The following is a 17,380-nucleotide window of genomic DNA, read 5'->3' on the forward strand; positions in this document are numbered from 1 at the left end:
TCAAGAATTACAATTTTCATGCTTCTTGCTCATGAAGCTTTGGCTATGGTTGTACTCCCTTTGAGTGTAAACATGTGGTTCTCCATGCAATGAGTGCAATCCCTTCTCTTCCTCTGCCTCTCTCTTAATGTGGGGGCCATGGATGTGTGTAAATAATGGGCCATGGGCTTATGGACATGGGCCTAGGCCTAAATGTGGGCATGGGCACTAATGAGTGAGTGCGAAAAGGGGATGAGGTATATAAGTGAATTATAAACCCCTATACACAATTAACTCATACTAATTAAGAATTATAGTTTTCATGCTTCTTGTTGTTTTGCCTATGACACCCTTACATGTGGTATTCCATGCAACGAGTGCAATTCCTTCTCTCTCCTCTACCTCTCTCTTTCAGTGGTATCAAAGCAAGAGGGATCTAGAGATAGAGATGAAGATTGCACTCATGAAAGGAGTACCACAATAGATCCACTCATCATAGGGAGTAACACCTAGACATGGGAAGTCTGCCATGAATAAGCTTGGGTCATAAGCTCCAAGAAAGGTAACAATGTATATGTCAAAATGGTCAAAAGCTCCCAAGTACATAGAGCATGTGACTATTATAGTCCCAAGGCCCCATATGCCTAGGCCCATCCCCATATGTCCCAATACACATGTCTAAATGTACCTAAAGCCCCATGTGCCTAGGCCCATCCCCATATGTCCCAATACGCATGTCTAAATGTACCTAAAGCCCCATGTGCATACTAAAATCCCTTTGTTACAGACAGCATAGGAATGGGCAAATCTGCATAATCAAGTGCAGCAAGGGACATGCATAGACAGCATAGGAATGGGCAAATCTGCATAAACAAGTGCAGCAAGGGGAGCCGTATGGGCAGGTTTTTACCACAGCCTAGCCAGGCCCCCAAGGCCAGGCAGGGGGCTGGCCATGTGAAACAGTCCCAAAGAGGAAGCAATAGGGGCAGTTCTCCAGATTTGCTGGTCCTCTGGCCAATCAAAATACGTGCAGGTTTTTCTTTTTTTGGGGTGAAGGGGGAGGGGGGAGATGGGTTGGGGGAAAGGGGGTTCAAGATGGAAAGGGAGCATCATAAATGCGAATAAAACCACGTGAAAATCTTTAGTACCCAATTTCTTGTATGACATGCTAAAGATAAAAGTTAGACACACCTTCACCCATGTTAACAGCTGCACGTAGAAGCTTCTCTTGCTCGGCGATTTTAGCTGCCTGAGCTTTATCAAGTGAAGGAGTGATTGCCGGAACTTGGCGAGACCCTAAACCATACAGTTTACGATTTTCGGCAAGCGCTTTCTCTGCAAACTCACAAGCCTTTCTTACCATCTCAATTTGTTTCTACAAAATTGGCCAAAGAAAATTTGTAAGTGTGCATTCCACTTGTACAAGTTTTTCTACGCATATCCCTGCACATACATGCACATGTGCACTCACACACACAAGATTGAAGTACATCCAAGGTTACAAATAAGTGTAACAAGGCCCCTTTTTCCTCTAGTTAAATTATTGCCCAAAAAAGGACAAATAGAGTATTATGGAAAAGAAAAAAAAACCAAATTATCTAATGTGGAAAATTCCTCAAGTAGCAGAGTGCCTATGAAAAATAGTATGAATAAAGAAAGAGAGGGAAAAAAAGGAAGGTGGGAGTCGTGGTTATTAGGGGGAGGAGGTTTCAAAGCAACCCAAAAAAAGAAAAGAATCCATCGTGTATGTGTTAGTACCTGAAGCTTTTCGGTCTGCAATTGCACTGGAAGATTAGAAACGCCTGCCAAAATCTGCTCTTTTAAAGCTGCCTCTTCTGATTCCATCTCCGGCAATAACTTCGAGGACAGCATGATCGGCAGGACTGCATTCTAAAATGAAAGATTGGTGTAAGCAAGAGGCTTAAAATGGTACCTTCTACACATTAATGCTCTGAGGGTACCCTATCAATCAAAAATATTAAGGCTAAATGTGCACTAAAAGGTAAACATAACATAAACACAGACCTTTCATTTCAATCGCAGTTGGAAATTGTGAAAATAACTATGAAACAGTACTTACTAGAAGCGTTCTCTGCATTTACATTCTTGGGGTGAACAACAAACATCTTCAAGATGGGTTTGATATCTTCGACTAGATTAAGCAACTCCACATTCACCATTGAAAACTGACCAAGTACCTCTGACCTGTTCACAGATATCATGTGTCACTTGTGAGTTGAACTAGAAAACATGAAAAGCATATTGTTGAGCCAGAGCATGTGCAAAAAAAATATACAAATGTATCTATGTCATCAAGATTTTCCTAACTAACATTCAATTAGCCATGGTTGTTGTCACCAATTTTGGCTAATTATCCACATGAGTATTCACTGGTATGATTCGCGGGAATCCCATGTTTGGCTAATTATCAGCGTGATATATTCATGAGTATGAATAATTGTTCACATCAATGCCTGAGATTACTGCCTGTGTTGTCCATGGGGCCGGGGATGCCTGGGCACCCTATGGACGTGTATGTGCAGTGTGCACACCTATTTTGGACTGACAAGTGGTCTACATGTGTTTTACAGGTGGTAAGGTCCCTAAAAACTCAATTTACAACTTTATGATTTCACATACTAATATTTATGGATGCAGGTCCACACTCACTTATAAGTGACCGAACAAACTTATAAGTTGTACACATTGGGCAGGACTATTTTAATACACGTGGCAGCCAAAGGACGGGCTCTGGACAATTTATCAGCTGTTTGCTTGTAGGCACCCCATCCGGGACCTAAAAAGCACACGCTTGAGATATTTTTGCAGGACAAGCTCTATTACTGGAGGAAACTTGTGTTTTGGGCTGCTCGAATGCTTTTCTGGTGGATGAGGCTGGCCGACCTGATCTGGAGCTGTTTTTACAGCTAGTTACCAAGATCTGCATCATCCAGATGGCTGGAGGGAGCTGGTCGACTGAACCTCAGGTTTCCCTTGTGCTGGCCGACTGCAAACATGTCTTGAAAAGCTGCTGGCCGACTCCTCTTTTTGAGGCAGAAGCTGGACGATTTGCGTGGAAACTTCTCTCTACTGACCGGTTGCCTTCTCGCATGTAAACCTCTGCTGGCCGACTTCCTTTGAGGCTCCTGAGAGCTGGTCGACTGCTGAAACAGCCCCTTAAGGCTGGCCGATTTGCTATGTGGGCTTGGCAAGTGGAAGATGGTTATACATGGCTGTCCCGGGCTGATGTGGGAATGCTATGGGCTGTCCGTGGTTGTCATGCATGTGCTCTAAGCCGGGAAAGCTCTCTTGTTCTGTGAATGAACACCGAATTCAGCATATGTTTTGTTTTTGTTTTCATCTTGTACTGGAAGAATCAGGTGCTAGCCAGTGGAGAATCCCTGGGCACCCGCAAGGTTGTATCTGAAGCAGACTCATTCTAGGTAATCTTAAGGGGGGGGTGGGGGGGGGGGCGGGGGCGGGGGGGGCAGCCCATCTTCTAGCCCCTAGTGTAGTGTACTGTGCAGAGTTGTCTTCTTCTCTCTCGTATCTAGCATGTGCAAGTGTTTGATTAGTATTCATGATTGAAAAGATTTCCGTGTTACAACTGCCTTTCGTTACATTGGTATCAGAGCCTGGCTTTCTACAAAGCTTATGCCATACATGATGCTAGACATGGCTGTAAGGAGTCATTATCCGTGAAAGAAGGCTGGGATTTTGAGGTAGCCCTCGTCTTACTATCACGCTTCGAAAGAGGTTACCTTTGGTTTAAGCAAAAGCGAGCGTGTGGAAAGACTTCGTGGCCCTCTTGTCGCATTGTTGTACCCTTGTAGTCTATTCAGTATCATCCTTGGAAAGTTGGTTAGTAACGATTCTAGGGCACGGAAATTCTTTTCTTTCTAAAGTCTCTGGTAAATACATCATGGCCAGCCATTCAGATCAATCTGTGGAGGATTCTATCACTCCAATTCGCCGCATGCGGGAGGAGGATAGAGACAGGGACCAAGTTGGGGCTTTGGCAGGTAACGATTCACTGTTAGTTACTAGGGCTGAGCAAGATCTTGATGCTTTGATGAATAAGCTTGAAGAGCTCCGTGCCTTGCAAAGGGACCCGGATGTACAGAGGGTTATTGAGTCCAAGTCTCAGGTTAAGGCAGATGTGGTCACTTTTGATGCAATTGTTCAACAAGTGGGGATTGAGGCTATTGCTTATTTGAAAAGCCGTGGCGATGTGGTTTCCGATGATGAGAGCAAGTGGGTCTTCACACGGCAACCTCTCAAATAATCCCGTGAAGGGAATTTTGATGATGTTGTGAGAGGGCATGCAGCCTGAACAAGTGACTTAGTGATGTGAGAGGACACGCAGCCCGAACAGATGTTATGAGAGGACATGGAGCCCATGCAACTAATATGAGAGGGAATGTAGCCCAAGGGAATGATGTACATGGGCATGCAGCCTAAGGAAATGATGTATATCGACATGCAGCCCAGGCAGATGATGAAGGGTTTTCAGCCCATATGAGAGAGACGGAAGATCTAAATGCATTGTCGGTGATATCTCCACCTTCTAGGTATGTTCCTGCTCCCAAAGTTCCATCCCGAGTGGAGGGTTTTGCACGGGCAGCCCTCGATCTAGGCATCATCGCCATCATAGAATGTCGAAAGAGATGATGAACAAGTGCGATGGGATGCTCGGCCCAGCAAGAAAGCCAAAGAATTCAAGTCAGGGGACAAGGACATCAAATTCGAGAGCTATAATGGAAAGCTGGACACCACTAAGGCACTTGCATTCATAAGGCAATTTGAAATAGCCTTCTGCACTGAGGATTTCATAGAGAAATCTATGCTCAGGCATGTGGGAATGCATCTTAAAGAGACTGCAAGTGATTGGTGGATGGCAGAGCTCTTAGACAGAACAGTTGCTCGTACTTGAAGTACTTTTAAGGAGCGATTCTATGACCAGTTTCTTCCTCCCTACTTTGAAAAAGATGTACGGAAGGAATGGGATTGGCTAATGTAAGATGAAGGCAAGTCCATTTCTTCATACTTCAAAAAAATTTGGCGGATTCTTCTCAAGGTCACACCTTTCATGATGATTAGTGAGGACGAGAAGAAAAGAAAATTCGAGTCAGGGCTGCAACGAATCATCCAGAAGAGTCTGGCAATGTACCCTCACACCACTTTACAGGAGCTCATATATTCAGCTACTATTTCCGAGGAACTGCATGGCAAGGGAGCATCAAAAAGGCAAGAATTCAGCTCATACAAAGGAAAATTCAAAGCTGGAAATGAGCAGAAAAAGGGTGGACAGCCATCTAAGTTTATGCCCAATGAGTCCAAGGATGCAAAAGGGGGCTCTGAAAAGAAGCCGGGGGGTAAGAAGAATGATCCCAAGCTGTCCAGACATCATATTTTTTATTGCATGAAAGAGGGGAAATGCTTCTTATGTGGCAATAAGGATCACATGAAATCTCAATGCCCCCAAAATGTCAAAAAGAATATAATGTTATACCCAATGTACAGGGTAATACTACACATGAACCGAAGAGCAGAATTATATGCAAGACTTGGGGCAAGTTTAAGGATCAAACAGCCTTATTCATTTTTTATAATGCCTCTACAGATAGCTTTATATCCATTTAGATGGGCTACTGCTCTTGGGTTGAAGCCCAAGGAGTTGGGCATGGATTTTCATGCAGCTACCGCCTTTGAGGGCAAAGAAGTTAAGAGTCACTCCCATCATAGGGAAGCTTCGTATATAGATTCAGGGTTATTTGGATCATGAAAACTTCCTGGTAGCACTGCTTACGGGATGTGATGTGATACCAGGAATTATATGCACGACTTGGGGCAAGTTTAAGGATCAAACAGCCTTATTCATTTTTTATAATGCCTCTACAGATAGCTTTATATCCATTTAGATGGGCTACTGCTCTTGGGTTGAAGCCCAAGGAGTTGGGCATGGATTTTCATGCAGCTGCCGCCTTTGAGGGCAAAGAAGTTAGAGTCACTCCCATCATAGGGAAGCTTCATATATAGATTCAAGGTTATTTGGATCATGAAAACTTCCTGGTAGCACTGCTTACGGGATGTGATGTGATACTTGGGATGCCTTGGCATTATCGTTTGGATCCGAAGATTTTGCATGAGGAGAAGAAAGTAAATTTTACTCATAGGGGTAGGAAAGTTTGTATAGATGCGGATACCACTGAAAGTACCATACCCATTGTAAGCCATATTTCTATTTCCAAGGCAATAAAGAAATCAGCTTGTTCTTACTTGGTCTTTGTACGTGATAATGTTGAACATGATTCTGTAACTCCCATAGATCAAGATAAGATTGATTTCTTAAGTGATTTTGCTAATTGTTTTGCTGACTCCCTACTTGGTCAGTTACCCCCAGAGAGGCCAAAGGATCATTGTATTGACATAATCCCTAGTAGCTCCCCTCCTAACCGACCTCCTTACAGGGTGAGTGTTGCCCAACAGGAGGAAATTATGACTCAAGTGAATGGTCTTCTTGAGAAAGGGTTGATTAGACCGAGTTCTTCGCCTTATTGTTTTGTTGACTCCCTACCTAGTCAGTTACCCCTAGAGAGGCCAAAGGATCATTGTATTGACATAATCCCTAGTAGCTCCCCTTCTAACCGACCTCCTTAGAGAGTGAGTGCTGCCCAATAGGAGGAAATTATGACTCAAGTGAATGATCTTGTTGAGAAAGGGTTGATTAGACCGAGTTCTTCGCCTTATTGTTCTCCAGTATTACTTTTGCAGAAAAAGAATAGGTCGTGCAGAATATGTGTTGATTACAAGGCTCTTAACAAGATAACCATCAAGAACAAGTTTCCAATTCCTAGAATTAATGATATTATTGACAAGCTTGAGGGAGTTGCATGTTTCAGTCGCATAAGCGTGGCTACACTCAGATTAGAGTGGTTCCTCAAGATGTACACAAAACTACTTTCAGGACATTCTTTGGGCTCTATGAATATTTAGTGGTGCCATTTGGTCTTACAAATGCTCCCGCCACTTTCAACAGAATGATGGATAGAATTTTTAGACCTCAATGAAAGTTCACAGGAACTTTATTTGATGATATTATTATCTTTTAAAAGAGTAAGGCTAAACATCTCGCCATTGTGTTTGAAGAGCTTAGGAAACAATTATCATCGATTTATTCGACACTTTGCTTTCTTGGCTTCTCTATTGCATGATTTAACGAAGAAGAAAGTTGTATTCCGTTGGTCTGATTTAGAAAGAGCAGCTTTCCAAAAGTTGAAGGACGCCATCATCTCAGGGTATGTTCTTATTATTCTAGACTTGCATAGACCTTTTGTGGTCGAGTGTGATGCATGTGGAGATTGTTTGGGGGCTGTTTTGAATCAAGAGGGGCATGCAGTGGCTTTTGAAAGCCGCCGCCTACAACATGCAGAATTGTATTTATGAGAGAGTTATTGGCCGTTATTCATTGTTAAGCTTTTAGCTTTATTAAACATGATTAAAATATCTTATTGCTTAAATACTTGAGAAAACATGAGGCAAAGAGCGCAAAGTTGTGTTGTTTGCATTGAGACACAAGGCCTCATTAAATAGAGCCTGAAGAGGTACAAATGAAGAGGCATATCCTTGATGAAAGGGTGTGACTCTTGAATGAATAGTTATGTCCTTTGGATGTAGAGATGTGCCCTTTGATCAATAGATGTGTCCCTTTGAAGAGATGTGTCCTTTCGTGATGACCCATGTGACAGGTTGTAACCCCTCACTAGTGTCCCTTCAATGATTAAGATTAATTAAGGATAATTAACAAAGATTAAGTCACAATCGTGACATTCCCTCTCACTTAAAATAAGACTCCAGCTAAAGAAGAGACTTCTGTTGAAGATCTTTGTCACTAGGCCATTTATGCTTGTGGTGAAGCTTGCACTAAGAAATATTGAAGATGTTTCCACTACTGTCTTGCTGTCGTGCTTTAAATGCTAAATCCCAAGTTATACCATCATTCTTTAGTGTCTTCTTCTTTGTCTGCTTCCAAATATTGGGCTTGAAGTTGACTTGGCTATATTGCGATGTAGAAGAATCTGAAGGTTTAACCATGAATTCTCTCGATAATACTTGGTTGAGAATTCGCATGCAGATCCGCTAGACGCTCAGCATAATGAACGGCAGTAAGCAAGGTTGACATGGTTGTACTTTTGCCCATCGGTACAAAGTGTGGGATTTAAACCTTTAATGAAGGCATGAAGTTCGCCCGCTGGGGACAAAGAATCAATCTCCAGTATCAGATTAGTGAACTGCGAGATATAAGAAGCCAAAGAACCAGTTTGGTCTAAGTGGCGTAAACGAGTTCGGGCTTGAAAATCCACATTGGCAAGAATGAACTACTTACGAATGACCTGCTCAAATTTTTCCCACGTCGTAACCGTTTTTCTAACATGTTGTTGTCGTTGCCACCAAAGTAAGACAGTATCCTTAAGTAAGGATGCAGCAAATGTAATCTTCTTGGCATCGGCAAGGACCATCGAGTCAAAAGACAGGCGAAGTTTGTAAAGCCATTGTTCAAGTGTACGCTTATTGTGTTATCTTCCATAGGACTCAAGGGGTTTAACTTCCAATTTCTTTGTTTACTAGCTTGCAAATGACGATAAAGAGTCTTAAGATTGTAACCTTCCACCTTAGGGGGAATGTTGTCTTCATTGTCTAGTATTGATGCTGTAATGTCGACTGCTAGTACAAAACTGGTATGAGAATGGAGATCCGTCTACAACTGTTGGATCTGAGAAGCCAATGTGGCCATGGACTCTTTAAGTTGCTATTGAAATTGCTGCTGCATCTACTACAAAGCTTGTTGCCAATCTGCTGGAGCTGGATTGCCAGGCTGGTGGGTTTCATCCTCCATAGTAGTAGGCTAAGATGAAGACTCTACAGATTGAGGCTTTGGGGGTTGTGGTTGGATTTTATTAACGTCTTTCAAAAGACTGAACTCGGCCTATGAGACAAATCGGTGTACCTGTATGGGGTATCCTCTATCATCCCAACAAAATGAAAAAGTACTGAACTAAAAAGCTGAATCTGGGTGTGCAGTGGGGGAGGGGATGGAGCTCTACTACTAGGAGAATGCAAAGCTATATGCATGGAGTATACAATCATGATATGCAACCTAGCTAGCTCCATCCTGTACCATACTGGGGATATAAAATGGTATACATCAATGAAGGGGGTGTCCACAGCTCCCTGAAGAACATGCCTAGGTCTGCTCTGAAGCGAGCCAGTCGCTCCGCACCCTCTTTGTGAAACTCAGCTCTGATCTCTGTCATCTCTCTTTGGTAAAGGCGTGGTGTCCGAAAGCCAGGTGTCCTCTGTCTCTCCTGCGGGCTCTGAGTGTCTCTGCTCTCTGGAGAGTAATTCCTTGCCGTGTAGGGGCTGGGAGTGGGATGGATCTCTGAAAAAATGTAGTAATCTGTGTTTGTCTACCCTAGTGAGAATCATCAACAAGTAGGGGGAGCAAATACATTATGTGAATTGGAGAAGATAGGTTACAAGCTAGCGAGGCTGTTATAGACCATCTTGTATAAGGGGAAGTTCAACTGGAAGCAAGAGCACTGGGACTAGTTGTTTTGTAGATGAGGAAGCAAAGGGGGTTTTCATTTCTATGTAAACCATAAATCCCAATTTGCACACTTGAAGTGCGTAGTACTCATATGATGATGAATTGTGGCTTTCTCAAACATTAAAGTGCCACATTGTCCTGGCTATTGTTTGTGTTGTATTTTGCTTTCTTTTTTTTTTATGAAAACAAGGTAAATGGGTTGATCACACGTGAGATGTTTGTGTTTGAAGAAGCCCGGCTGAATGTAAGTACTGCAGGAGTCAGGCACTAAGCAAAAGTTGCAAATAATGGAGACTTGCGATGCCGAAAGGTTGGAACAACGCCATAAACACGTGTAGGCCAGGAACCATGTGCAGAAGGGAGAGAACTTGCCGCCAGAGAAACCACCAAGAAAAGTGCAAAGAGGTGGCTGTTGTTTCTTTTTTTTTCTGTATTTCTTGTTCTCTCTGGGCTGGCCGCAAAAAGTAGCCCGAAAGAAGCCACCGAGGGGAACTGGTAGGTGAAATCGCCACGAGGAGCGGGCTGGCTGAAATCCGTCAAATGGGGGGGGGGGTTTGCGCAGACGCTGGCCCACTTTTTTTTTTAATGCTGACGGCGAGCATGGGCGTCCGTTCGCTCTTTCTTTCTTTTTTTTGTTTGTTGGTCGGGTTGGTCAGGTTCTGGTCGCCAACTGCCTACGTGGCCAAGGAAAGGCTTTTACAAGCCTTGGTTAAAAGCTTTTTAGAAAATACTTTTAATATTATTATTTTTGTTAATTGAGTAGAGTCGTGGCTCTTCACTTCAACAGGAAACGGCGGTTGAAAATGACGTTTCAGCCTGAAGAGTGTGCAAGCAGCGCAAGCAGCATTCGAGGCTTAGGAGAGGGAGCCAAATCAGACATGTGTAAAGCCCAGGAACTCGTGGTGAGGCAGCTTGCCATGGTTTTTTTCTTTCTTTCTTTGCACAAGAGGCTTACTACATATTGGGGAAAATAATAAATCGGACAAAATTGAGCAAAGGGAACAAAATTGGGTGGGGTATTCTCTCCCGCTCTTCCATACAACTCTTGCTATACCTAATTCTAAGGTTAATTTGCTGATTTAGGGTTTCTAATTTTTACAGTTAGGGTTAGGATTTTTTGGATGTAGGCATCCTACAGGTTGGAACTTGTTTGCTCTGATACCACTATTAAGCTTTTAGCTTCATTAAACATGATTAAAATATCTTAATGCTTAAATACTTGAGTAAACATGAGGCAAAGAGCGGAAAGCTATGTTGTTTGCATTGAGACACAAGGCCTTGTTAAATAGGGCCTGAAGAGGTACAAATGAAGAGGCACATCCCTGATGAAAGGGTGTGACTCTTGAATGAATAGTTATGTCCTTTGGATGTAGAGATGTGCCCTTTGATCAATAGATGTGTCCCTTTGAAGAGATGTATCCTTTGGTGATGACCCATGTGACAGGTTGTAACCCTTCATCGGTGCCCCTTCAATGATTAAGATTAATTAAGAATAATTAAGGATAATTAAGAGAGATTAAGTCCCAATCGTGACATTCATGCCCTACAAACATAGAAACATTACCTTTTGGGGACTAAATTTATGGTTAAAATAGATCATCAAAGTTTACGGCACTTTCTCACAAAGCCTAAACTCTCAAAAAAGCATCTAAGGTGGGCAAATTTCTTGTTCATGTTTCATTTTTAAGATTTTACATACTCCGGGGAAGAAGAATCTGGTAGCGGCGGATGCTTTGTCACAAAAGCCTCAAGTGCATGCATTGACTACCGCCTATCATCAAGACTTGTCAGGGATCGAGATATGCACTCTTTGGACACAGATTTTCAACTTATTGGGCTGATTTGAATGGTGGTACGTCAACGGTGTAAGGCAATCTTGTCCATACAAAGCTTTGAAAGGACTCATCCCAATGCTCCGATGATAAGAAGCATTGTAAGCGAATTCGACCAGATGCAGATGACTTAACCACTTCTTGGGTTCCCTGCCGTAGCATGACTGAAGGATATGTTCTATTACCTGATTCACCCTCTCTGTCTGGCCATCTGTTTTGGGGTGATAGGCTGTGCTAAGATCCAAGAAAGTTCCTATTGCTTCAAAGAACGCAGTCTAGAATTTCGATGTGAATTTGGGATCTCTTTCACTTAATATCCTCGGCCTGCAAACAGCTGGCCAACCAGCATCCTGAGGTAGTATATAAGGATTGGCTCCCTTTCCCTCAGTTCATCTCATTTTTCAGCATTCAGTTGAGGTCATTAGCAGTTGCTACTACTTCTCATCATTGTACAGCACCTACGAGCTTCCCTCCTGCCCAAATTTCAGCAATAAACATCAATTTCCAGCATTTACAGGTCTTGTACCTGGGCCTACATCTGTGTTTTATATTTACTTCACTTTCTTTCATGGTATCAAAGCTCGGCTTGTGTGGTCCTGGGCGGTCCTAACCTCTATTTGATCGAGGTGCTCGAATTGAAGGAGAGTATTGGAGGTGGAAATTGGACATACCTACTCTCGGGTTATTGCATGACTAGAAGTTGTGTTGGATTATCCCATATGTAAGAGCATGGGAAGTCGAAGAGCCACATATAGGGTGTGGTGGCACCTTGTCATAGATATCTCCTCCGGTTAAGTTTTTTTTTTTTTTTTGGGGGGGGGGGGGGGCAACGGCTAGGAGATGGAAGCCCAACCACCGACGTTGCTCAGTGCCCTAGTGTGGTGTGTGTGCTGCTGTTGCGTAACTTTGACAGGACAGCCCTTAACTTATGTTTTGTGCATGCTGAATTAGGGTTTCTAAAATTAGGGTTTGCATTTTTGCGTTAAATCTGCGTTGTTGCATCAGCTTTTTATTCATTTTCAGCATAGTATAGTGCTAGAAAGTCTAGATTTCAGCCTAGCATGATTCTAGGGAGTTTAGAAAGCATGTAGAACTCTAGGGTTAGGGTTTTTAGGCTGATTACAACGGAAAAAAGAGCAAAACAATATCATGAGTTCAGAGGCAATGGATGACGACTTTCTCAAGACTTTATCCAACGAAGAGTTGTGGGAATTTAAGAAGTCTGCAGTCAGATTCATCCAGCTTTTAGCAAACGGTGGAGCAAAGCCCGATGATTCTAAAACACAGAAGGCAAAGAGACGCTTGGTGGCAGTTCGACTTGAGATCCAAACCCGACGGGAAGCAAGGATGCTAAAATTCACTAGTGGTTGACACTCAACAGGAGAAAGTTTCCAAGAATACCGGAGAGCTTCCAAGATCGGAAGTGGACCAAGAGACAATTTCCTCGAGAAAGGAGTGTGGATCGGTGAAGGGTTCTGAGGAGATGACAATGCCCATGGTGGATAAGTTAGAGGCAGCAAAGGAATCACTCAGGGTTGTGGAGCACTCCAAGATTGAGAGCATTAATCCGAGTGAAGGAGAACTTCCAAGGTAAGAGAAGTTCCACAAATGATGCTATCACAAATGGGGAGATTCACCAGCCATTGTTTGAGATGTCATTGCCCGAGGCCGAACTAATTGATGAGTTACAAGCGCCAGTGCCCGAGGATCTCAACGAATCCAATACAATAGAGGACGCCGAGACTAGTGCCACAAGAATTTCCAAGAGAGTAGAGGATTCTCTCGTATTGGAAGAGCATCCACCATTGGCAAAGGAACTAGAACCAGAACCCGAATCCGAACCCGAACTTGAACCCGAAGAGCAGATTCTAGTGCAGGTGGATCTTTCTGAATCCTATGTGGAGGAGGATAAGGTCGTCTCGACAGTTTCAAAGGAGTTTTCAGAAGATCGAGAGACCGAGCCAAAGAACTTGAAGACCAAGTCAGAGAGCTTGGGGATTGAGCCGATGGATATGAAGTGCAATCTGCAATTGGACCAAAATGGAATCGGAGCAAAGGTGTATGGATTACCCCAGTGCTCCAAGCTTAGCAGAAGGGGATGTCATGTGCATCCGTTAATCCCGATGCTCATAGACATGGATATTCTCATTAGCGAATATATGGGCAGATTTAGAGTGGATTTTGCAACCCTACATGCTCCAGGAAGTGTCCAAGACATATCCCAATGATTGGGACACCTTTTGGCAATAGTTTAGACACAAAATATGACTTTTTGGACAATGTTTTGTGGATAAAATAGACAAAACCGACTTGATTACGAATTCATACCTTTTTCCTATAAATAGGATCATTAGGCATTCATTAGAATGATCATTCAAAGATCAAGAGGATCCATTTGTCAAAGTCTACAAGGCAGAAAGGACACAGTGGTGGATCAGGTGGATCAGCAGGAGCTTCTCTTGTCCAATTGCAAGGATCTTTGGTATGCATCATGAAGCTGTGAATCAGCAAGATCATTGTATATATAGCATGTTTTGGCAATATACAGTAGATTAGGTCTCTCTCTCCTTCTTTTCTGTGTCTTTACTAAACATACCCTACGTTGGGCTTCCTCATAGTCCCATCTATCTGCTTTTTCTTCCCGCCGTCTGGCTTCACCCTCTTGTCTTTGTTGTTCCATCTGAAAGAAGAGGGTGACGAAGTCGGGAGTAACTGGAGGAGTGGGTTTTGCTACTGTTGCCTCCAAGAGTTAGACGCTCCATAAGAAGCTGATACTGTGCTTGGAGTAGAGCTATGGTATCTGTAGTAGGAGGAAGAGTATGGTCTCCTTTGGGAGAGACGTCTTCTTCCTGATGTGTATTCTCCTCTGTAGACATGTTACTCAAGTCGGTAGTCGTGTCGGAGCGAAGTATGACTATCCAAGGATGCTCTCACGCTAGGATGCAGTGTGTGTGGACAAGCTGAATTTGATAACAATGTAACATGCAGCGGAATTATGCGTGATGAAGGATCCTATCACACAAAGTCTCACACCACCTTCTTTATCCTGAGTTTTGCGAGTCTTTAGCAATCGACTTTACTTTAAACTTTAAGAGATAAGAGAGAGAGAGAGAGAGAGATCTATACACCTTATTGGGTCCCAAATTACCCATTAAAGGGCCCCCTCCTATTGCTAGGAGTATTTGCTTTATTATCTTTGAAGAGAATGAATGAAGGACTGACTTGGTACTGTAGATAAGCCAAACGCAAGACCTTTGAAAGACCAAGAGTCGGGCTGACGGCTGTAGAAGCACCAATGATGACCGATCTCAATGCCTATGCACTCTTTCAATGAAATGTAGAAAAGCTGCAAATCTGAGGCTGAGAGAAGGGGTTGATTGGGACTGGGCTGTGTTTATGTGCTACAAAGCCAGCCGACAAAAGATGAAGACCAAGGGACAGAAGCGCCTTGAGGATGTCAGGATATATGATGGCCTCTGCCAGTTTCATCACCTGCCTCAGTGGACAAAGACCATAGTCGGATGGATACCAAAGAACCAGAACCCGGTACCTCCCAACATGCTAGATGGGTTCCATATGAGAGCATCAACAGTCAATGCAAAGAACCCTCAAGAAGTAGGTGACGCAAGATTCTATCATCAAGATTCTGCATTGTTGAAGGATTCTCCGATGACATTGCTGACCATGTCGTCAAGCTAGGTAGGAGGGGATGTCACATGCATCCCGTACTTGGATGCCCTAGACATGGCTATGTAGGATAAGTGCAAGCCATGTGGGTAGTCACTTGGTCCCTCATGAGCCCTTGTGCGGGACATGTCAACCAATGTGCCACCACAGGAATGTTAGGATCATGTGTGCAGGTCTCACACACGTCAAGTCGTTATTGTCCTGCACACCGATGTAACCCTCTTGAATGTTGTAATAATGTTCCGAGTACTTATTGGGCTTGTAGCCGGGTGTACGTGCATCAGTCAGAGTCATAGGTCTAGGTAGAGGAGCCTATATGTGCGAACCCATCATATACATGGAAACTAGCAACATGCTTTAGAGTTTATGGTGGTCATTTGGGGCCATCGACTGTAGACAGCCTATTGGCCACGCCAAAGGACAGGTGGAAGAGCCGTACCGGGTTGCCTCTGCTAGAAGAGACCGCACGTGCGAAAGGCATCATATATATGAATATTTTCGCTCTTTTACAAGTTCAGCCCACATGTCCAGGCAGCCAATAGAGAAATTCCCATATTTCCTATAAAAGGGTGTTCCAGCCTTGTGTTCCAAATCTTTGTCATCCAACCCTTGCTTGTGTACAAACTCTATGTAGGAGAGAGAAGATTATGTAGGAGAGAGAAGATAACGGTTGCATAGCCCCTTGACAAGTGTCCCCCCTTGTGTGTCTAGACATGCTAATTGACATGTGATGAGCTTCCCACACTCACACACATGGCCACTTTGGGACATTCCACACTTCATTAATGAAGGGGTGCCCAACTTATAAGTTATTCGCCATGTTTATTATTTGTCCTCGGATTTTTTTAGTGTATTACGAATTGGTATTTATTTGAGCAAGCAATTGGTATTCCCATGGGTACCAACTCTGCGGTCTTTCTTGCTAATTTTTACCTTCTTACTTATAGTTTGATTTTATGGAACGCCTTATTTCTGCTAATATTTGTCCAGTCTTTCTTCACAAACTTTGTAATGTGAGACGTTTTGTAGATAGATCTCTTCGTTCCCGACATTCCTTCCTTTCAAGAGTTTTTGTATATCAATCCAAATTCCTTAGCTGGAGGGAGATATGTCACCTTAATTGTGGAACAAATCCTCATAGATAAACCTTCTTAAGAAATCATCCATGCCCTTGCCAAGTATGTTGTTACCTTTTTGAGTAAGTACTTACTGGGTCACTCCCATGCCCTTGTTTAGCACAATATGTGTGTGTGTGTGTGTGTGTGTGTGTGTGTGTGAGAGAGAAAGAGAGTACCATTTGTGCTGGGGGATTGTCTGGAAGGACTGGAGGATGGAAGAGATGGCAGTGAAGAGGTCTTTGGTGCGGGTGCGGATGGACTCCAGGTTGAGCTGCTGCAGCAACGGAGACATCTCGCTCTTCTGAGGTGCCCCTGCCCCTCCTCCTGCTGCTTGATGAGCCTGCCCACCGCCTCCTGCTGCTGCTGTCACGCCTGCCATCTTTGTCCCGACAGGACAATCGGGCTTCTTGCGAATTTTAACGGACAGGCGGACAATACCCCTCTGTGCTAAAAGCAAAATGATACGCCACCAAACATTGTTTGTAATTAATGAACTCACGTTTTTTACTCGATTCTATGGTTTTGAGCCTGGGTTACTATTGTTATTTTTAAAGGTTCTTATTTGGTAACAAATGAGCTCATATAGTTTTCATTGCAAGAAGCTATCCCCTCTCTCTATCTTCTTGTAGGTCAGGACTATCCTCCATCTCGCATCCCGTGCAAGGATTTCTCCCTTGTTATCTCTTTGCATAGATGGGAGCAGGAAGCTAGCTCCTAACCTCACATTGCACAGAGGAGGAGAGGATTTGTTGACGAATTGTGTGTGTTTCCATTTGGGTTTGATTTGTACAAGCAGAGGGTAGCCTTGGATGGTGCAGAGGGAAGCTATCTCCTAGCCTTAGGAAAAAGACATCAAAATCATTTTCTTCCTCCATGGATGGCAGTGAGACGAATTCCCTTCTTCACAATGCACATGGCGAGCGATGACTTTCTACACGGTTTTCACTTCTTTGTATGGTTTAAAAGACTAAGTCTTTAAAGGCTTAAAGCTTTAAAGCCCCAAAGCCTAAAGGCTTAAAACTAAGCCTTTGCCTTAACTTACAAAGCCTTAACCAAATTCTACAACATCGTGTACAAAGGCTTAAAAATCATCAACCAAAAACCTTATATAAAAATTCTGATTTTCTTGAAAATCTGCACCAAATAAGGGCTTCAAA

The 17,380-nt window shown here is 43.3% G+C and overlaps 1 protein-coding gene across 2 annotated transcripts in view; it reads right to left on the reverse strand.

Moving 5' to 3' along the window:
• The window catches only part of MED8 (mediator subunit 8), a 122,220-nt gene extending 105,500 nt beyond the window's left edge, over positions 1-16,720 (reverse strand). The window contains exons 1-4 of one of the 2 annotated variants that reach the window (XM_086815372.1): positions 16,400-16,720; positions 2,060-2,184; positions 1,738-1,869; positions 1,171-1,354 (exon numbers count right to left, since the gene is read on the reverse strand). In XM_086815372.1, coding sequence (XP_086671498.1) covers positions 1,171-1,354; positions 1,738-1,869; positions 2,060-2,077 — 334 coding nt within the window. In that variant the 5' untranslated portion in view covers positions 2,078-2,184; positions 16,400-16,720. The remainder of the gene's footprint in view (positions 1-1,170; positions 1,355-1,737; positions 1,870-2,059; positions 2,185-16,399) is intronic. The other variant, XM_086815371.1, reaches the window with a different exon arrangement.
• Between the last annotated feature and the right edge of the window lie 660 nt (positions 16,721-17,380).

This window comes from Cibotium barometz, chromosome 21, assembly GCF_041138505.1.
Source record: "Cibotium barometz isolate CiBa-2024 chromosome 21, ASM4113850v1, whole genome shotgun sequence".
Lineage (NCBI taxonomy): Eukaryota > Viridiplantae > Streptophyta > Polypodiopsida > Cyatheales > Cibotiaceae > Cibotium > Cibotium barometz.